Source organism: Cephus cinctus, unplaced genomic scaffold, assembly GCF_000341935.2.
Source record: "Cephus cinctus unplaced genomic scaffold, Ccin1 Ccin1_scaffold0168, whole genome shotgun sequence".
Taxonomy (NCBI): Eukaryota; Metazoa; Arthropoda; class Insecta; order Hymenoptera; family Cephidae; genus Cephus; species Cephus cinctus.
The window spans coordinates 2,539,158-2,561,908 of record NW_014332892.1 but is presented as its reverse complement, the minus strand read 5'-3'; the positions used below and the strand labels follow the sequence as shown (position 1 = coordinate 2,561,908).

Here is a 22,751-nt window from a genome sequence, read left to right as displayed (position 1 = left end):
GACAACTTACCTAATACTGTTATAGAACTGGAGACCAGCATAGCCAGCAGCCACACCGCTGCAATTTTGAAGCCGACCAGTCGCTTCGTGGAGATATGCCTTGTGTGTAGTGGATTACGAATGCCCAGATAACGTCCAAGGGAAATGAAACACATGTGCATTATACTTGCAGAACATGCAAGTACGTCACAGGTTACATATATGTTGCACCACACCACACCGAATGGCCAGTAGCCTGAAAAATATAATTAAAAATACTCAAATCAAAGTATATCAGGAGAAAGAAGACCAATTCAACTACATCATAATCAACGTATTGAATTCCTACATAGTTGCTAATACAAACTGGGAAATTATTATTATATTGGTCAACCCTATCGAAGGGACTGCACAGGGAAACTTCATTTTCCTTGGCACGATACGTCACTTTATAGGGACTTTATATAGCGGAAGTTGATCATCTTGAACAATGGAAAGTAGTTCGGATACTCGTCTTCGTTTAATGGGTGTTCAATAACTCCAGAGCTTTATAAACTTTCACGCAGTCTTTTGATCGTGATGAACGGTAGTAAATTATGTTATAGAAATTACGTCAAGTATAATGATCAATGACGTGTTAAAATTTTCGATTGCTCTTTTATTAATTCACTGTCGATCGATCCGTTGATAATTTTATAATCAACTATTTTCCTAATCACAGGTTATGTAATGTCTTTTAAACTAAACGTTAATAGGACGAATAAAATGGATGCTCGTGATAATGAATTTCGCAATAAACGGACAATTCGAACGCTATAGACCCTCATTAACATTTTACCTCTGCGTTCACGGGTCAGGTAGGAATGCATGAGGAATTTCATATCTGATTCGTGGGTAATAATTATCGGGCTGTAACGTGACGTAGTAATTTCATTTGAAGGAGGGTCTCGCTTTGGAACAACAAAGCTATATACATATGCACATACAATGATGGGAAGCAAGTCTGAAGCTTTATTGGATAATTTAATCGTAGAAAGGCATCGAAGCGTGAATAGCCTAGGGGGTTACCACTATCAGGAAATATCAGAGGGTAGCTGATAAATCGCTAGTTAGACGTGTCAAGGTCAACATAAATCTTGAAACGTTTTTCAATCTAACATATAATAATTAGTACGATCAATTCGAAAATCAATAAACTTACATTAATTATTGGCGATTTAGTTTTTAATGGATTGTATCAATATTTGTCAGATACATATTTAATATTGTTTCGATTAACGTGTAAATAGTCGCTCGGCACTGCCGGATAGCCGAGTAGCTGCGTTTTTTTGCACAAACTCAATTTCGCACTGGCAAAACTTTGTTAGGCAAAAGCCCGAAGAAACTTTAAAATAGATTTTCGACATTAAATCGATTCTCTGAAAAGTTTTTGACCGCTCGGTTTATTATCGTGACACTCGCCCTGAGCGCAGCTCCGTTATACGGGACGCTCGTTTAATTACGTATTTTTATTGTGTTATCGATTTTTCGTAATCTAGTCAAAATGCACGTTTATCATGAAAACGTGGTATAACGTACTGGGTGTCTACCTAATAGTGTACTCTCGTCACGCGCAATTGGTTTTTCGTGGACAATTTCGACTTTGTATAAAGCATGTCTTTCTAAATACTAGATACTTTTCACGAAAATTTTGGAATTTTCTGCTTTAGAATTAAAAAATCCAAAGTCAATCATTAGATTTTACTACATTTAACAGCCACGTTTATCTGTTATCTATTGTTATCGTGAACGAATTTTTAAGGCATTACAAAAACCTGCATACTTAAGTTGGAATCGTGCCAGGGTATACTCTGAAAGTGTATGTTATACAGATAGACTAGGCTTCGCAAATACGGTAGTATACGAATGTTGGATCGTAAGTGATAGCACAGGTCAAGTTCACTGCTAAAGGAAAAGCATTTTCGGATTTATAAGCTTTTTTTTTTTCATTCAACATTTTCGGGTCGTGGATCAGCGGGAGGTCAGCCCCTTTAGATTGGTCCGTTTATCTTCATTCGGATATGTATGAAGCGTTCGACAAATCCTGTTCCATCTTCTGAAACGATGATCCGGTATACGTGGTGGTTCAGATATAAAATATATATACATACACTTATATACCCATATGTGGATATAGTATCAGCATATAGTATCTGCGTAAACATAACGAGAATGAAAAAGTCTATCTGTACACATAAATATATATAAACTTTGTGATTCGATAAACCAACCCCATGAGAAATCAGTCTGTCGGGCTGCCGGAAATATACGAACTTTTATTTTGACACGTTCGTGCAAGCGAGCTTTTTAAAGTGGACTCTCATCAGCCATTTTATATTCCTATTCGTCCTTCTTCTTCTCTGTATCTCCTCGTGAAATCCTATTTTTGAATATTCTACTCGGTCACCCATCCGTCACCAGTGAAATAACCAACGTCCAACCTAACCTCTTTCTTAGATAGTGCTTGTCTTATTTTTTAACCTTTTGCCATCTCTCTTTATCCTTCATATACAGAAATGTTGTCCTTATTTCCTAATCTTTCAGCGCGGATACATCCCTGCGTACGTCTTATCCAAAGAAGTTTCAAGGTGCAGTATTTTCAGCTGACTGAGACACGTGTGCTTTATCGTGTTTGCTTAAGTTGCCTTTGTAGCACGTACCTCGTGGATTTTCATTTTGAATTTACATATTTTCCTGACAGCGGTTTATCCTCTATGCTAAATAACCTCGAAAATGCACTTTTGAATTCTTGAACTTTCACAAATTATTCTCCAGGTGTACTCACCGATCCTCACTAATATCCATAATACTTAGGTACAAGTGTCACCCTATCTACAATTAATTGATTCAATTATACAATTATAATGGATAAATTACAGCAATTCCCTTAATAGTTCTGGCTGACCTTAAGAGCTTTCTTGGAATCTGACCTAATTAAGCTCCATCCTTTTAAGGGCACTGAGAGACTAATAAACAGGTCCAATCCTATCTTTCCTTAATGGCAGAATTCTTGTACACGTAGCATAGATATACCAAACTGTTGATTGTAGTCAAATCCTGATAAAAAGAAAAGGAAAATTGTTTAATTCAGGTACATAAACTTCATAAACTACGTGAATTATTGCCGTAAGCTTTTACCTGTTTAGTAGAACAAATATATCTCTCACAATTGCATTCTGATTTTAAATAACGCTGCTGTAGGTAACAATTCTATCCAAATAGTTCGTCGTGGTTCTCACGAGATGGCGCAGCCGTCACGACTTTCTCGCCTATTCCGAATCTCTGCCTTCGTCAGAGACCGCAGAGACACAAGAAGGACGAGGATAACCTTTGCACAAGGATCATTCTGAGACATGGAACTGCAAGCTGTATGGGTGTAAAATCCCTTTACCTTATATCCACACCAAGCCTTCCTGACCACATCGATTATAGCACAGTTGATCATAGCTCTGCCTACTTGAGATTCCTTGCACGTTGCTAAACTTCCATTTAAGTTTCCTTTGACGTTATCAGATTTATATATACACACAGAGAAACTTGTCAGTTAAATGAGAAAATGATTGAACATGAATATTACAACTGTACGGTTGTCCCTTCGATTCCAAATGCCAGTCGACGTAAAGAGGTTAGAATTTCACTTCGGCTGACTTGTGTGTTTACACTGTGAAAAACTTAGTTAACGCTTTTCATCTAAATTTTTATTATACCATATAAAACTTGATAACGTTAATCACTGCTGGACTATATGCGATAAAAGTTGACTACTTTTGTCAGGCTGATCACGCGCCAAAGTTTAAATTGCAAGGATCACAAAGTATACTTTTCCATATGTTAAACAGGCTGGCATACAAAGTTGTGGAACAGCGAGAGCTCAAAGTGAATTTGAAAGAAGCTTTTTTTTTCAAAGGAATAAATACCACTTTTCGACATCTATGGACACCCCAAAAATAACTACTTAAATGTCAGTTTCTTTGATTCTTCAAACGCACCAGAGGTTATGACTACTTCAAAGACTGTCTAGGTACAGTATCCACTTGTCGAGACTGTTGCTCACGGTATGTTGAGGAGTAAAGAAAAGAAATCAGTGAATAACTTCGCAAAAAGTTGGTGGGGGAAAAAAAATATATATAGAAGTTATACCTCTTCTTCTGGAGCTTCTCGAAGTTTTAGGGGTTAAGTGAGTGATGTAAAAAAGTTGAGGGGTAAAAAGTTTACTAAGTGGTACTTGAAGCAGGTACTTTAAGTCATCTTGTAGCATCCATGTGTCACATACACACATATATATATATATATATAGTGGTGTATCAGACAGGTATAACCAATCTTGATTTCTTTTTTCCAGATAAAAGATGACGCGTCCATAAGAACGTCGACGCAGCATCCTTTTATTTTACTTGACTTCTCCACTTGGTGTATTTTAGCAACGCAGACATTCGTACAAATATGGGACACAAATTGGCAGTCACTCCTTACAACTAGAAGCAGAAGATACTTTTTTTTCCCTCTTTAACCAAGTGGTTGATTTATAAAAATATCACTACGGTAAGCAATCAAGCCCATCGATTATGGCCGTCATTAATCGTCATTAGTCAGTGTCGTATCTAGCTCGAGTTCCCTCACGATGAAAACGACGCCTTTTTCGTTTTATAAGAACCCCTTTAGTTACTGTACTATAAGTGACTATGGTACTACGCAAAATGAAATTCCTCACAATTTACATTTTTTTTTTAGTTTATGGAAGGCCAAGAGTCGGCACAACTGAAGATTGTCACTGTTAACACATGTAGCAGGAGGGAAACTGCCATGGCCGTTCTTATTACGTGATTTGTATTTCGCTTGACTTACATGTCTCTGCATTAAGTTATGAGAGAGTCCACTGTGTATCTATAGATTCCACCATCTTCTCACGTCCTCGTGAAAAATACATTCACCACCGTATCGCATTTTATCGCATCGTCCACATTCGGACGCGCGACATGCATAATTCAGTTTTAGGAACTGGCAGTGGAAGGTCGGTAGGCCAAAAACAAAACATAACGCAATTCCTTAAATAATTTCGCTTATTAATATGATACAGAAGAGTATTCGCGCTATTCCATGTCCCGTTTCTCTAATTCCCTAACGCGTAAGGGATGCTGAGCCACAATAGGGGTTACTCCAGACAGGTGAAATTGAGGCTGTAAATCCAAACCGATTCAAGTTCAGCTCCCTCTGCGTTTAACGTGTATCCGAGTAAACACGGGTCGAATTTATGCGAATTCAACCAACATGACTACAGCGAGCTTAGGTAGCTTTTTGTTAAATGGGCCGCACCTCAGGGATAATTGTGTATATTGACATTTGAGAGAACATTTATATGGACCATCGATTACTTTTGAAAATCCTGTAGCAATTTATATTAATAGATAAGTATATCTGTACCATAGGAGTTATGCTAAACTCAGGCACCACCTATGGATATGGTCAAAATAAAACGGAGGTATCCTTCTTTTCAAGATTCGACAACACTGTATCCACGTCTGCCTGCCTTTCAAGAGAAGATTATATCCGGAATAAGATGTGGCCACCTTGTACGAGAGATTGATGGACGTCGCAGGGAGCATTTCCAGGGGATGGATCTAGAATTGTTTACGTTGCCAATTTTATATTCCCTAGCTGCCACGTAAAGACACAATTAATTATACACTCCAAGCGTTCCAATCTCATCCAAAGAATGCTTTTTTCTTTTCCTCTGTCTCTCAGCCATTGGGAGCCACGAAATTTAATCCTTACTGATTTCGATTTTTCTTTTCCTTTACAGTCCAAGTTAACTGCAGTCCAATCCCCAATGACTTTACGACGGCAACAAAGAGGTTGATAGCCAGAGACTGTAGAAAAGATTTTCCATCAGGAGCCAATTAGTAGCAGCTGTCGAAGGTTCTTGATTGGTGAACTCTTCGAGAGTCCATCGAAGATACTCCAGTTTACTTGAATGCCAAAGGAAGTGGAGGGACGAGGATAAAACTTCTTTTTTGTCGGACGTACCTCTTGCCCCAGTTAACAAACTCAAGTGACAATTCGAACGAAGAGGGCCAAGTTGCGTTTCAAGTTTAATTTACTAAATCCCAAGATAACTTGAGTCGCATTGGGAGGTATTAAACCGTTTCCGGTTGGCTCGTTAAGCCATCTCCAAGTTTAATGTCTATTCTGTAGTAGAGATGAGGAATTTTATCTTTTCCTTCTTCTTCCAGCTTCGACGAATTGCGCAGTGTCAACGACTGGGCCCACTACATTAGGTGTGTGTCTATATACTGGTTCAGTCATATCAAAAAGTCCAAGAAAATCCTTTAACAGAATACTTACTCGGACAAAATGAAATCTCACTATACTACAAGAAGGGTAGTTTTCTCCCTTGACACCCCTAACTCTTACAAAAACTCCTTTCTACCATCTAGGGGCATTTTACGATCCGCGAATGAATCTTGAAAATAAAAATACTAAGTGGATTTACAGAAATTTTGAATTAATTCCCAAAAGGACCTGACCGAAGTTAATTAAACGTTTTTTTTTAATTAATGCTTCTTTTTCAAACGGAACTGTATGGCATAATAATATGGTATCTATCGATTATTAATTTGCGAAAGCTTTTATATATACCGCAAGATTCTAGTATTCGCAACTGCAGCAAAGTGTCAGACGCAATTGGTCGGAGGGCTTATATAAGCGCAACACAATGCATTTCCAAAGTGCAATCGTACGTGAAACTTAATTAGAGCATCAGCTAATTGGAAAGTTATCGGATTCCTGGTCAAACTTATACGGTACCCGCGAAATCTTAATAAGAATGCGGGTTATCTGCTGAGATTTTAAAAGCAGACTGATTTTATACAATTTGAATAAAATCATAAACGTAAAGTTATGAATGCAGTAGCACAATCTAAAAGTCACTGATGCAATTAACTATGCGACGCACTGATTAAATTTTCTCAGAGTATATTCTGGGTACGTTATTTTTGAATTTTGAGTATAACAGCGATTAGTCCGCAAGGGTCTAATTTAATTAATTTTCCATGAGTTCAATTTAGGCTCAGGTCCGCAATCCTGAATTTGCATATATTCCCATAAACGTATAAGGTTTCCTGTTGTGTAAATACATAACTTGTACCACGGTACACAGACACAAGATTGTACAGTGTTATCGGCAACAGGCTCAGCAAACAGTCGAAATTATTATTAACAACGGTTGGGCAGTGCTTCATTAAGTAATTAATAAAATTAAAGAAGACGATTGGTCGACAAAATTTGCCAATTAAATTTCACCCGCCGTCTGTCCTTTTTGATTTCTCAATGTTGGAAAATCTATTAGACGCATGTTGGACGATCTTATAAAAATTTCTTTCGGTCCTCTCCAGTGAACTCGCACGAGGAAGGGTCAGCTTATCGTAAAGGGAAGATTCTCCATAAGTCCTTAAAGCGCTTACTTGTGTATTCAAATAAATTCGACAACTTCTAAGCGAGGCATCAATTCGCATGGTGAAGTAATGACTCGTGAAATTCAATATATGATCCACGTACGTTATTCGCCCGATAAGAAAAGCAAAGACGACTTTCCACGGTATCGAAATTGTTATCGCACGGAAATTGCAATTCCAGTTAATCTCGCGTTCGATGAAATTAGCGAGATTCACTTGAAATTCCTTTGCGAGCTTCATCCCCGACGTGTCTTCGGCAGGCAATATCGGTTTGCCGTTATCCAAGGAATTTCCAGGAGTTGCAGAAGTCCATCGAAAAGCGGCAAGGACGCAAATCAGCATTTCACTCGATTGACAAAGTTTGACCAGGAACTTTGTGTCGTCCAGTAGAATTCAGTGTCTGCGAGGAAACTCGTAGACAGGCTGGGCCATGTCGAGTCATTGACACGAATCAATGAAAATTCTTGAGCGGGTCAAAGTTGAGCTGTGAAATGCAATATAAAATTATTAGTCGAAAAACTGAAGATAGTCCATTCGCAGGAGCAAGATTCGAATAATCTTAAATCAAGAGACGCGGTAGCGTCTCGACGCCAAGTATCAAAAGAAAAAATCGGCCTCCTCGCGAGACGCTACCGCTACACTTATTGACACCAAGTTGGGGCTTTTTCGTCTGCTACGATGAAATAACTTGAATTATCTGCGGGTATATGTCGTGGGCGAAAAATGTGTCAGGTCGAATATTTTTTCTTCTTTTTTTTCCCTTACAATGAGCCTATGCCCAATAAAATCGGTTCCCGCAATGCTGATATCTGGCATCTTAGCAAGATCAGTCGAAAAATTTTTCTCAATTTGTCTCCTGTCACACAATCTTAAAAAATTTGTCACCTCGCATATATACGTACGAGCTTCGACGCGACGCAGGCATAACGAGTCGAGACGCGCATGCGCAACGAGCCAGTGAACACGTGTCGTCTTCTGTTTATATGGCCTCAGCTGTTGGCTACTATCTTATTATGAGTTCGTCTGATATTTCGCGCTTGTCGTTCGCGTATCGTTTCTGCAGACTGTGAGTGTTATAATAATGGATATAGTTGATGTCTGTGTTCTTTTGCTTTATTTATTTTCTTATTTTTTACCGTCCTTCAATGGACCATATATTGGAGCTAGTCGCTGGCACACAAAGTTTCTTGTAGAGAAACATGTACGTCTATTAAGCATCTACCTAGGAGATTGTAATGTACGGGAAAGGTCTTGAGAAACCTGCGAACGAATCAGCTCCCTTGACCACAACCAAAAGCCTTTATTTCCTCCGACTTATATAAAATATATAATATATAAAATATATTAATATAAAATATGAAATATAATTTAACATGCATGAATTGATCGTGAATTGTTTATTATACGTACCGACTGAAGTTGGCTCTGTATCAAAAATCACAATCGGGTACCACCTGGTAACTTGGATCCGAAAACAAAATGGCCTCTCGTGTTAAGGTGAACGAGATTCTTCGGTGATCCTCATGAAATTGTCGTAACCTATTTAGTGACAGTGTCAACACAACAGTATCCAGTGAGATAAAGGATCCTGAATACAAAGTCGTATTCTCGAGGCGTGCTTCGATCTGTCGTAAGAGTCAAAAAAGAAGAACAAGAGTCCTCACCGTTAGCCCTTAACGTTTCCAGGGTAAAACCAGCTCTTCGATGTCCTTTTGCTATAGCAGCCACGGAGTGATACTCTACGCGGATGGAATAATAATTGAACTGGCGCGTGAAATAGGTGAAAAAAAAAAAAAGAAGTCAAGCCTGCCAGTACAGTTTTGGGTTTAACCTCAAAAACAAGTGTGAACATCCTCGCACTAAGATCCCACGAAAGAGGCAAAGATCCTGACCCTGCTTTTAGCAGTTCTTTTTTTTTTTTATTCAAAAGAAAAACGAGTATACTTTCGGACCAAAAAAATGGCTACCGGTAAAGATTTCCGATGACAGCCAAAAGGCTGGGAAAGGAAGCTCAATGACCAATGAATCCGAACGGATGTTCAATCTTGAAGGTTGGCACTGAAAGCAAGATGGCGGAAAGAGAAGTGCTTGTAGATATCTACACGGCGTCATTAAGTACGAGGGGCTGCCCGATTAGTGGAAAGTTCAATTTTCTTCATGAGCTTTTACTCAAAGTTTTTTTCCTCATTCTTCTCTCTCCCACTGCCTTCGGCCACGTTCTTCCTTCTCCCTTTTTCGGCCGTCCATTAGACGCTACCGGGAAGGTCTTATCGTGGCCGTAAAGGCGTGAGTTATCAGTCGCGGAAAATGGTAATTAGTCCGCTCGGATATTTCAGCTCCAGGGAATCTCTCCGAGTTGAATTAAAGCCTCGTGGACGATACGAAAGGCTACTTTGACTACGATGCTTCAGGTACGAGGAGGCTGCGATTCGATTCGGTGACTGAATTACTGAAAAAAAAAAAAAAAATAATTGAAAAGAGAATCAACGACCGGATCGCATTATCGAGTGAATCTTCGTACCTTTATCTCGGATAGCCGTACGCTCTTTGCGAAGAGCTGAAATTGCCAGTCGAGGTAAATCGACTAGACGGGAATATATAATAAAAGGGAATAAGCAAAGAAATCACAGAATGAGTACCAGGCGCGAGAACCAATCGCTTGAAGTTCTCGACTAATGCGGACTTGCTGTGTTATCTGTCCGGCGCTAACTTCAAACCATACCCGAAGTCAATCCCGAATGGCTTGTACTATCATTACGAAATTTTTCGTCCGATTTGACAACCGTGTAAAATTTTATCCTCTATTTTTCAAAAATCCAAATTCCTTTCCCCACCCTAATTATATTTATCCTGCGTACCAGTTATGGGGTAGTTTAATATTTATCCGAAAATCAGGCACGTCTGTCATTTCAATGCACCACGCGTTATCCAGGAAATATATTACGTGACGAATTCCTTATTTTTTATTGCACGGGCTTACGTATCGAATTTCCCTGTCACGTCGTCAAAAAAAAAAAATCAAAATTCCACGTGTCACATGTATACCCTCGGCTGAAATTAATAAATCCAATATACACGACTTTTTTTGCCTGCATCTCTTTTTTTTTTTTCGAGGGACAAAGGAAAAGAAAAAAACACACCCCCTGATTCTTCTTCCGTATCGGCTAACAACCCCTTCTCGTATCAGGGGGATGAAACTCTCGAGTCAGCCAAAGGGCTTGGTAGGATTTCACAAAGGCATTAAGGATTTTCCATATCGATTTACATAGTTGAATTATTTACATGGTAGAATTTTCTCCCTTAAAAAGAAAGTTCACCCCATAGCCCCGTAGTCACAAGGCCAAAAGTCATGTATCACGTGGAACTGCACTGCTTGCCCACAGTGAAAAAGCCACAGAGTCACGCTGAACCGGCACCGAGAGGGTGTCAAAAATGAAGAAGGGGTAATTTCAAAATTTAAAAAAATTAAAAAAATGTTCACCGCAAAGTTACCCGAAACGGCTCAAAATTTTCATTCGTTACGTCACAGCGGCAAAGGACAGATAAGGGTGTATCTGGAGGGTGCTACCCAGAGAGAGACAGGTGAGTCACTCGGCTGCCTAATACAAAGGGTGGATAATGACTTCGATCTAATCAGTCTGAATCCCTTCGGTCAAATATTGACAGCCGACTAGCACTGAGAGCTTCGGATGAACGAGCCCGGACCCCCCATTCACCCCCTCTTCGCTTTCGTCCCTCTTCAACCCCTCTTTCTTTCCACCTCCACCCCTAAGTTCCCATCACACCCTCGCTCTTGCCATAGATCTCTCTATCGGGTCCTCCCGCAGGCACTCTGTCACCCTTTGAAAATTGATTGGGGGTTGACTAATTTTCAGAGTGCAAAAGGGGGGGCCCTTGACACCCCAAATAAAGGGGTGACTACGGGGGGCTGTCGAATGGTCCAAGACAAATCAAAGAGCTTTCACGAGACCGAGCGCGTATCGAGAATTGAAAAAAAATTTTTCGAAAGAAAAAAAAAAGGGAAAAAGTACATTTTTTTTCCGGGCATTCTTTCAAAACAGCCCTTAATTACGTATCCGTGTCGTGCGCGCGATTCGTTCGGGTATATTCGCGGGTCACCGTTCAAGGGTCGAGCAAGGGTTCATTTAATCACTGGCTCGTAATCGTGCTGGCTTTTAATAAATATTTCAAATTTTCGCGGGAATTACGAATTCCCATTACTATTATATTTCACGCTCAACGCATCCGGCTCGTGCGCTGTTCGTTGAAACGTTAATCACGAGCCAATCGCAAGGCTTTTATACCATCAGGATAATCAATTACCGTACGCATACGTGGATTAAAGTTTAATGCGAGCATTTTCACTTTTTTCTTTTTTTTTTCGACCTTTTCAAAACTCCCTTTTGCACCCTATCACCGTCGTGCGCACGTTACAGGCACGAGGCGTATATTATATGTGCCTCGTACGAAGCCTGAAAGAAGCTCCGCCCTACTGCGTAACCCAGAGGCCCAGCCGAGGTCTCCTGTGAACTTCGATGCTCGGCTGTATATACGTACAAGGTATAATTCACCGTTTAAGGTAAACAAATCTACACGTATGACGTTCTGTACGACACAGGAGATCCAACAGACATACATAATTTATTACATATATATATTTACATAAGACTATTGAGGAAAAAAGGAATTCTTTTTCTAACGAAATTTTTTACCCCTTTCGGGTTGAACCTGTTGCGATTACTTGGGAAAAGAGAAGGGATTTTTAAAAATATCATTTATTCCGCCCAATCGATTCGAGTTATTATAGGAATCCAAAGGGCATTTCAGGCTGAATAATATATATTGAATAATTTCACTTCCGGCGGCTTCCATTCGTAATGATTAGTGACTTGGATTAAAATTGCCAGCTCGCCGCTTATCCTGGGCTAAGACGAGTCAAATTCCAGTCCCGTTTGGATCTGTGGCAGTGACCTTGGTTTGACGAAATTATTGCACGACCTTTTGGGTGACCTTGACAAATTTTAATGAAAACGTCTCGCCGTACTCGATCTCATCCCCCCGTCTGTGTATATAATATAAATTAATTCATAATTGACATTCGTGTCATAAAGCAGCGACTAGCAGCATGGGAAGGAAACAAAATTTAGCCCGGACACAAACCAAACAATCGATAAGGCAATATTATTCGTCACCGTATGCTCTTTACGTGATTTTATAAATTTATACTTAACCCCTTCAACCCCAATGATCATCACCATCCCCCTTCCACGAGGTTAAATAAATAAAAATTAATTCATTAAATTCGATCCCGATCGATCTAACAAAAGAAATAACGGAATAAATTTAGCGTAACGCCCACGGGAAAGGAAATTTGAATTTCCCGGGCTTGAATATACTTTCTCATTATATGACAATTTATTTAATCCGCCTGAAGAGTCTTTCCCAAAGCGATACGGGATACGAAACAAATGCCAGGAATAAAGATGGCTGATTTCAATAGAAACATCGAAGTCCCGGACGATGAAATTATCCTTTGCGCGTATATAGGAGATTGTGAGAAAAGTATTCGTTTGCAGAGTCATTAAGAAAAACTACTCGAGTGTGTACCTAGACGGTCGTAAAGATTCGCCATCTTGATTAACAACTTGGCAGACGTGTACAGTATCGTTACAGAGATTTACGGTAATCCCGAGAATTTTGGCAACTATATATTCCTTCCCAAAAGACGAAAAGTCCTTTAACGTCAGGACTGGAAAGATGTTTGACTTTCGTCTTTGGTAGCCTTTAAGTAAACCAACGAGCAGAGGACGGCAGAAGTTTGCGACATTGAGAAAATCATGAGTGGAGCATATAGAATTTTGTGAGTATATATATATATATAGAGAGAGAGAGAAAGAGAGAAAGAGAGAGAGAGAGACGGTACGCGTTTCTTTATAAGTTCAATATGAAAAAAAGAAAAAGTTAAAAGAAAAGGTGCCCACGTAGATCAATAGGGTATTTACGTAAAGTCCGGAGCTTCTTTTGGATTTTACAAAAGAGGGATATTTTGAAATCGTTGAGAAATACCGTCTATACGTTCATGCATGAAATGGCAAAGGGATCTGGAATGATATTAGCCTTTGAGAAATACCGCACGTGTAGTTCCATAAACGGATTTGTGGTTAGAAGATTGAGGAGGGGGATGCTAAGAAGAAGATAAAAAGATATATGTAGACGCACGTAAATATACAGAGGACAAGTACATGGATTGACAGCCGATGAAATAAAAGTATATGCGGTAAGGCTTCACCATCCGTCGGATATAAAGTGGTTATAAAATCGGAAGTAACTTCTCAAGTTATTAAAGTGATATACTCGGGTAGACTTACCAGGGTGCTTTTCTTCTAAGTTTGGGATTTACCTGTTTTTTAGAGAATAAATTACTCTTGATCCAATAATTATATGTTTGTAAGGGCAGAAGATTATGATTGGTATTTTTCTTCAGCGTGGAAAAATCCCGACAGTTAATGCGGTTTAACGGTTATTTCGTTCCGCGCGCCATCCTTTGCTATTTCACTGAACTACGGTGCGAGCCGATGTAATACGCCGCGCTCCATTTCCGTTTACTTCGTCCTGGTGTATCTCGGGTATGGCGGATTTCTATCTGGACGGATAGAGCATAAGAAGATGACTTTACAGTGATATCGGAATATCGATAAATAAATGTAAAAGAGTGGAGGCGAGTGAAGTGCAGGAGGGTTATTCGTGGAATCCAGTAGAATATTTCTAGACATCAATTTATAGGGGGCCATCAAGGAGCATTGCACAGAGTGAAGTCGGCTGGTTCATTTGATTTATATAGCAGAGACGACTTCGCGTGGTAACAATGTCTCTGAGGGAGGATCTTTGGTCAAAAGAGTGACTTGGTTAGACATGACTGTCTCGGAGGTTCAGTTGTAAAACATTATGCACTTTTGTGCGAAAGACAATTGAATCGTGCTTGTGAAAAAATATATATAGTCATTATCTATTGGTTGTCCAATAAAATTGAACGTCTCTGCCTAAAAATTCAATTCCAGCTCGTATGTCAAGCAGTTCGCCTAGTCCTGTCTCGGTGAGAGCTAGTGACTCCGAACGAACACTGAATTCGATAAGATGTGACTGACAATTATTGATTATCGAAAATAACGACGAGAAAAGCCGCCAGAATACGCCCGCCGTAAAACGTCAAAGCGTCCTGTGCGCCGTCGAATTGCATCTGACGTCTACTCAGTGTGGCCTATTCAAAATAAGCATATTTACATGACGTATAAATACCAGGCTGTCTGGTGGTAATCAGCAAGAAATTTTATACGGTTGTGATACAATCTGACGCCGATTGGTTCCCGTTCAATAACACAGAATGAAATTCCTAACCTTTTAATCACAGATATATTTATTATAAGAGCTCGTTATAGATTCCACGTCGATCGCTGTAAACTTGAAACACGATTATTGCCAAAACGACAAAGAAATATAATTTTTCAATTCGCCTTAGTATACGTCAGGTGATAGTATTATTTATAAATCCAATATGGCCGCGGGAGACTCAGCGTCGAACAGTACTGTAGGATATTTTTATTTTCCTTTTTCAAATTTCCCGCCTCGTCCCCACACACATCTTGCACGTAGGCGAATCCTTTATATAGAAATGAAGCTTTGTGATTATGATGGACGGTCTTTCAACGATATTGCTTGGTCGTTCGACTAAATAGAAAATCAAGACGTATCTCACACAGTAAAACATACGTATATCGGTCACGAGTCTAACGGAAAATTCCACTCGTTAACGTTGATGCACCAGACTTCACTAGTTTCATTAGTAAAGAACGCTATTCTTATCTGACAGTTTCTTCAAGAATTTGATTTTGACTTTCCTAACCCATGCAACGACGAGCGTCGAGCGTGAAAGCCTGAAATGCGATAACGGGGAACCAGCCTTCATATTTATGTCAGAAAAAGATCGTTTGGCGACTTTCCAGTCACGATTGCGACTACTTTTTCCATATTCGCATTTCCCTCCAGTGCAAAATTACGATAATAGGCCCTTTTACAATGTAATATACGAATAACGGAAAAAGACTAACCTTTGTCTTCCCTGATTCGGTCGTCGAATTCATTCGGACGTATGACACATAACCTCCAATTAACATTCCTCGTATAAAATTGCAGCTCGCGCTAGTCCGCAATGCTCTAACATGGAAAAACACTTTGTAAATTGTGAAGCGAGAAACTAGTTGTGTAACACGACTGCCCTGTCAAGGGTATTAACGAACGGACGGAATAGCACAGACAACACAAGACAACACAGCTGCGTTGAACCCAAGGGCAATATACCTGCGAGGCTTACACTTGGTGTCTGGTTTCTCCTGAAATCCAATACGGACTGAAGGATTGCGCAGAGTGGGAGTGGAAGGAAACCGGAGAATAGTTCGTGAGAGAAGTAGAATATTTGAGATACTCTTTTTTTTTTAAATAACCAAATAAAAATCCTAATACACAAGTCAAAGAAGTATGATCGCATTGAAAGAATGGTAAAAAGAGGATCAACGTGTCAGTGACTGTTAAGTAAGTCCTTTTGAGGATTTTATCAACAAAATGAAAAAGCAATGCACGTATAACACGAGGGAAATATTACGTGGAGTAAATAATAAAAAAAAGTGTAAAAATAGGGAGACAATAAGAATATATAATATTGAAAATCAATAAACAATCGATATCTCGCTACGGAAGAAATAAGATTCTAACCTAAGAATCATTTTTTACTTTATTCTTTTCCTCTCTCTCTCTCTCTCTCTCTCTCTCTCTTAGCACACAGGATCAAAAGTACAGACACGAACCAGTCGTCTCCAACCAGCGACGCGGCCAATCTGCAAAGCAAACTGCGAGACGTTACCGTGAACTTCGTTACGGTGAATTCACAAGCGGCGAAAGCTCCTATATCAACCTAGAAGAGTAGGGAAACAAAAGAAGTGCAAGAGGATAAAAAGAAGGGAAAAGAGTTAGTCGTAAAGAAAGCAGAGACAGAAAAGAAAAATGTCGCTTGATGGAAATAAAATCCTGACATAAAATACAGGTGTGTGTATATATATATATATATATATAATTCCTGTAAAAAAAATCGCTAAATTTAACAGTCACACAATAACAGTCTCTCCACGACTTGGGTCGACACTGACCTTGATCTGTGCCATCCAAGTACAAATTTACACAGCTACGCAAACTTTGCCATTCCATGATCCTGTAGCAAGTGCGAGTTTTCACGTAACGCCATTTGAACTTGTTGCGTCGGCATGGAGCGGCGCACCTGGTGCTATTTCCGTCGCTGACATTGAAACGTTCATCAAGCTGAGAACGCGGGTTGCTTCTTATCCAGGCGAGTGTAAAGTGGAGATAATTGTGACAGTTAAGAGTCTCGTAGCTACAGTGGCAAGTAAGAAACTAACTTTTGCCTTAATAAGACTGAAGGAATTAAAGGAATTGGATCACAAAGCTTTTTTTTCAGTTTATCCCGCTAACTACCCCTTGAGATTGGGTTAGCTTAAGGGTTGACAGTATTTACTACGTCAACTAGAATTCTGCTTCGTGCAATAAACGTTCCTTCATGGGATTTACCTGAAATCGTATTACCGTTATTCAGTGTTCGAGTGGAAAACAGCCGCATGGCCGGGAGGGGATGAAAGGGGGTGGAATCTGTGAAATTCTCACCCCAGCAATCCGAATGGGGTTACAATTTGCGTATCATTATAGTCATTCGACACGTGGGTCACGATTTAACGTACATTTAACGTGGTTCATGACGCCATGCATGGTTGAAAGGATTTATCGATATTTTTTTTTTACTTTTTGGGATAAATGATACCGACTCCTTTATTTCTTTTTGGATTTTTATAGTCGAATAACGACTGGAGCGAGTCACGATCTCGCCGAGTAGTAAAACCGAGTTTGGAGCTTTTAAATGGGTTTTCATTTGATCCAGAAATTGTCTTGCCACTTGAGCGTTAAGGTTCTTTTATTGTTCCCTACTTTTTTTGTTCACTCGTTTATTTGCTCGTGGAAAAAGTGTCAGTCGATTCTGAGAAAAGGGTTTTCACGGAACAGACTGTATTTCGTAACTAGGTAAGCCGAATTTTTTCAAAAATTCAAAACCAACGATATCCAGAGGAAATTGATAAAAAATTTTTACAACGAAAATCCACATTTCGGACAACCGACTGCAGAAGCAATTTTTTGGTAAATTTAACGTCCAATATAAAAATATTCACGCGTAAGATTCAGCTCGAATAAACATCCCTTGCACAGAAAACACCATACACAGACGGTTCGTGAAAGTGGCACTCCTGAAGAAGACATTTCGATTTGCAACCTGACCTAACCTCTCGCGCCAACTGGATTCTCTTATCGTTCAATCGCAGGCACCGAACGCGAATCCCAATGGGGATCTCGAAAAAAGAGTCAAAATCAATTTCCCAAATTATGCACGTTAGACGAGTCTACGTAAATCCCCGACAGACGGGATCAAATTTCTTGTCCTTTTCCCGCGGCAACGTCACGAGCGTCAGCCCACTGCTGCCAACCAGCCCGAAGCGGCGTGAAAAGGTAGGCAAACGATAATGCCACCGTTAATTAAATAAGGAACGAAATTTGCGGATCAAGGGTTTCCCGTGAAAGGAGTTAATCGAATAAAAGCTTTGCCGAGCGTAACGAGGACCGATTTCAGCACGAGGAACGTGTCGAAGGTCGTTAATCAAAAGCTTCGCGAAGCACCGGCACCTCTCCCGCCTTCGTAAAGGAAGTCTCGTCCGAACGATTTTTAACGGTTACACTCAGCGCCATCTACCCGGAACATTTAGAACTGCGTTCCCTCAGCCGTTATATCCATTATCGAAGCGTCTGCTCGAGCTGCCCACTGATTTTCGAGTTAATGGCGGGCAAACTTTCACGAACCAAATCACACTTTTCGCCGATCACGTAGATGATACGTGAACCGTGATTGAAACGGCAAAATTTCTCCAGGACAAAGCTGTTCGCGCGAACACGAAAGTCAGGTGTCCGGACGGTTCTGTGGGTGAAAGATGTTCTTTAAGTTTTTTTTAAAGTTATCACTGCTTGAGTGCGCCCCTTAGATTGCCTTAGACCTTTTAATAGACAGTTAGGTTATGTATCGCTTTCAAGGACACGTCTTAGCACGTGCATATAGAATTTTCCTTATTGTGGGAAATGCGCGCGTGGTTTTATGAATATAAAGAGAATATTTTTGAAAAAATTATCTCCTTTCATCCAGGTCAGGCTGTATGACGTATGCGAGTTTACTTGTGATGTTGCGTTATGAAATGAATGGAGGCGAAGAGAAGCCGTGGCAGGAGACGACAGAGTTTATTCCGTTGAAAAGTTCTCGACTGTTCTTTCCCCCCGGCCCGAAGGATGTCTCGGCAAAGTGGGAAGATCCGAGTGTGGCTTTCAGGCCGGGTTTTCCTCGAAGTCCCACAAATTTCGTTTATGCGCGTAAGTACAGTCGAAAATAATTTTTGACATCCGAGGACACGCGTCACGGATGAAAATTGTCTTTACGGAAGTTCCAGCGAATCGGGGAGGTTTGAGATTATACGAAAACTAAAATTAGCAGCCAACCAAACGCATCTCTGACGATGAACGTTCTGCATTCTGGAGGAAACTAGAAATCAGTTTACCCAGGTAAGATCTAGATTTTGGTTTTCTCATTAAACACGTATACCATCTCTTATAGCTGGTCTGAAAAAGAATGCTTGGTCTAAAATTCATTTTTGACGCTTCATTTATCGCGAATAAAAAAATACTACGGGACGCATGCGCAATAGGGCCCTTTTCTCCAGGTAGTTGAAAAAGTACGTTAAAAGGGTTGTACTGCTATAAAGATGCACGATAAATTCGCAATTGTCAATAGTCTCTCAGCGAACAAAATTAATTAGTTCGAGTGCCGTTGAAGCAGGAGACAAAGTTTCTTTTTTTTTCTTTTTTTCCCCCTTACCGAGTGGAGGTAATAACGGTGCTGTGAACGAGCCATGCGGAAAGTTAACACTGACAAGCGCAGCTTGCATTCCACTGCGATTCCGAATGCAGCCGAGAATCGCGCTGAATGCAGGATGCGTTTCGGTCGCGGCGGCGAGTCGTTCAAAATTCCCACTTCAGGACGCTTGACAAAAGGCAAATACGTGCAAGAAAATAGGACGGAGCCGTTGCAGTCTGGTTCCTTAATGCATTCTCTGATCTCACGTATCACGCAGTAGCGCGTCAATTAAGAATTTCTGAGTACACTGTATTTACGTAAAAAGAAAAGAAAAACATTTCACTCTTCGGCGCACGGCCGAATCAACCTCGAGTTTGTCAATAATGATTTACAGCACTCTCGTGTGCTGACAGCGGAAAAGCGTAGAGTCCCGTTTCAAAAATATATCAAAATAACAGACTTTTCCGGCCCTTTGACAGCCCAGTGCTCTCTTTCAGGTAAAAACGAGAATAAAACTCGGTAAGAAGGCTTTTGAGAAACTCACTCCAATCCATAATCGTTCCAGCAAAGTGAACCGGGCGCAACCTACGCAATTTTCACTTTTTTTTTCCAACATTTTTTCTCTTTCAATTTTCTCAAACTTCTTTTTCAATTGTTCCGCGCACCTGGCGCCATCTAGCTGCCAGACGGAGAAGCGGTCAATTCGTTTAATGGCTGCCTATACTCTACAGATTAACGTTGACTCGTATCCGTGCAGCACCAATTTGAGTGGAGGAAACTTGAAGAAAAAAAAATTAATTCCAGAGCCGCCATTGCTGTCTAATTATGTCACCTTACCTGGTCAGATACCTAATACTCTTTTAAGATCCACGAAACGGCTTACTCCTGACCTGGTTCTAATAGCTTATTGACTTTGGCCGAATTCTCAAATCGCCTCTTTCGTTCCACTGAGAATCAGCCTTTACGTATGCCACGTAGTATATATAGACATATCAATGCGGGCTAAAAATTTGCTGCTACATTCACGTCGCACGCGCATATACATAGATGTTTCGGCTCCAAATGAAATTCGCGAGACACAGTGTCTGCGCGCAAATGTATCTCAATGAACGAAGGTAGCCGAAGTGTTTCGCGATGATAAACTAAAAACGAATTTGGCCATCTGCCACTTTTCGTACTATACATCAATCCCTTGGCTGTCTGTAACCCACGTGAAATTCTTCCATCGATCCACAATGATCCCGCAAGGTCCCTAAGAAACAGCGCTTGCATTTGATAAGCCATAGCCGCGAGAAATGACAATAATTGTCAAGTGACATAAAAACATGAGACTCACCCAAAAAGCCAGGAATGGCACCAAGCGGCATAACGAAGAGACTCACTAGAAGATCAGCCACCGCCAATGACAGCAAGAAGTAATTGGTGACGTTGTGAAGACGCCTGTCAAGCCCAACTGCCAGGCAGACAAGTATATTGCCAAGACCGCCAGCAGCTATGAAGACGGCAACGAAGAGGAAGCTCCAGTCCAGGCGACGACCCTTGATGACCCAGCTCGGCCGAGGTGCACGGGAACAGGTCACCCCGAATTCATCCAAAGTGACGTTATCGGTCGTCGAACATTCTAGAACCTGCTGGAACATTTTTCCCAAAATTATATCGCAGTCACCCCCAAATCTACTAACAGAATCCGAATGACCCCGAAACGAGAGCGAAGTGTAATCAGTAAAATGAGATGAAAAAATTTGAAAAAAAAAAACAAAAAAACAAAAAAAAAAGAATTCGCTCCAACGTCAATAATTAAATTAGTTTACCCAAAAGAAATTTATTTTGCATATCCCCCCCCCCTCCTAATCTTTCACCCTCATTCATCATCATCCCATCTCAACCTACCCAAACCTCAATCACGAGTATTCATCCGCGATCCAAATCAGTCAGAGACCCTCGAGTCCTCTTCGATAGTAACAATCTGGTCTTAACCAACAATTAACAACGATTCGCGCCTGTTTTTAGTTTCTTTCGATAACATCGATATTCCATTTGCATTATCGAACCGTAATGGCGCCTCGGAGTAAATAAAAAAATCGCCGATGTACCTCTCCAAGTACAGCGGAGTCGTTGCAGTCGTGAAACTTTTGTATCTGCGAGAGGAAGACCCCCTCGACCTTATCCAGTCCGCTCAGCACCAGGGAAACATTGAGGTCGCAGTCCAGATAGTCGCAGGCTCTGCAGAAGAGCGTAGTCCCGTATTCGACGGTGCAGAAGTGACTCTCCCGGTTGGCCAGGGTCAGGGCGCACTCCTGGAAGCAGTCGAGGAAGGTCCCATTGCAGGCGACCTGGCGCAGCACGGCAGTCAGGTTCGTCGTGATAAAGCCGTTCGATTCGAGGTCGGCAGTCAGCATGTTTGTCAGGCTTCGAGATTCGTCACATATTTCCCGGCGCTTCGCGTTAGCTGACGTCCGCCGGGAAATTAGCCATTCTGTCCAGAGGTGATACCGTCCCGGTACCGTTTAGCTTGGCTGACATAATTGTCCCAATCAGCCTGGGGAAATTTCCCCGTGCAAAGGAGACGCGCGAGAAAAATCTTCCTTCGCTCGGATGCTGGGAAACTCCTGTATCCTTTTACTCCTTATCCTCCTACTCCGCCGGTATCCTTTCTTCTCTCCTATCGCCAAAATAAAAAAACCACTGGATATATATTATTTCATGTATTCATTTATTACATATTTTATCGCGTATCTGTCGCGCTCTGACCTTTTCTTCCTTATGACTTAGCAAAGGCCGCACGAACCGTTTAAGACACGATTGGGACCTTCCGGTGACTTGGGTATGGACCAGCTGATGGAAATATTGTAGTCCCTTCACTTCGGTTCTGGATTCTCCTGTAACATACGTGAGACGGAGGATTTAGATTGAATCTATATGCAGTTATAGAAGTATGCATATATATATATATATATTTGTGTGTTAAAGAGCCATAGATGGTTCCACGGCAGAAGATTGATTGAACGTAATGTGGGTTATTGGAGACTTGAAATCTGGGGGAAAAGGCTAATCGGGATACTATGGGATCAAATTAAACTGTCATTTGTCACTAGGATTCCTAGGGAGATTTAATAATTATTTTTTGCGAGTACCAAACCGCGTTATGCCAATTCTTAAATCATTAGGAACTTCAAGGATATTCCGCAGCTCTCAACCAACGTCCGCGGGTCTGATACGAGAATATCTCCTTAATTGCCAGATAATCAATCGTCCTGCAGATCTTCACCCCCCCCCCC

The 22,751-nt window shown here is 40.7% G+C and overlaps 1 protein-coding gene and 1 long non-coding RNA gene across 6 annotated transcripts in view; one reads left to right on the top strand and one right to left on the bottom strand.

The window, feature by feature from the left end:
* Positions 1–22,751, bottom strand: part of LOC107264270 (5-hydroxytryptamine receptor 2A) — a 43,307-nt gene that overhangs the window by 5,886 nt on the left and 14,670 nt on the right. For 3 of the 4 annotated variants that reach the window (XM_025081473.1, XM_015732356.2, XM_025081474.1), the window contains exons 2-5: positions 22,225–22,352; positions 21,567–22,135; positions 20,810–21,104; positions 11–235 (exon numbers count right to left, since the gene is read on the bottom strand). In XM_025081473.1, the coding sequence (XP_024937241.1) occupies positions 11–235; positions 20,810–21,104; positions 21,567–21,872 (826 nt within the window). In that variant the 5' untranslated portion in view covers positions 21,873–22,135; positions 22,225–22,352. The remainder of the gene's footprint in view (positions 1–10; positions 236–20,809; positions 21,105–21,566; positions 22,136–22,224; positions 22,353–22,751) is intronic. The other variant, XM_025081475.1, reaches the window with a different exon arrangement.
* Positions 18,852–22,751, top strand: part of LOC112493839 — a 4,679-nt gene continuing 779 nt past the window's right edge. The window contains exons 1-2 of one of the 2 annotated variants that reach the window (XR_003058718.1): positions 18,852–18,992; positions 19,070–19,181. This is a non-coding gene — a long non-coding RNA (uncharacterized LOC112493839). Of the gene's footprint in view, positions 18,993–19,063; positions 19,182–22,751 lie in introns of both variants that reach the window. The other variant, XR_003058717.1, reaches the window with a different exon arrangement.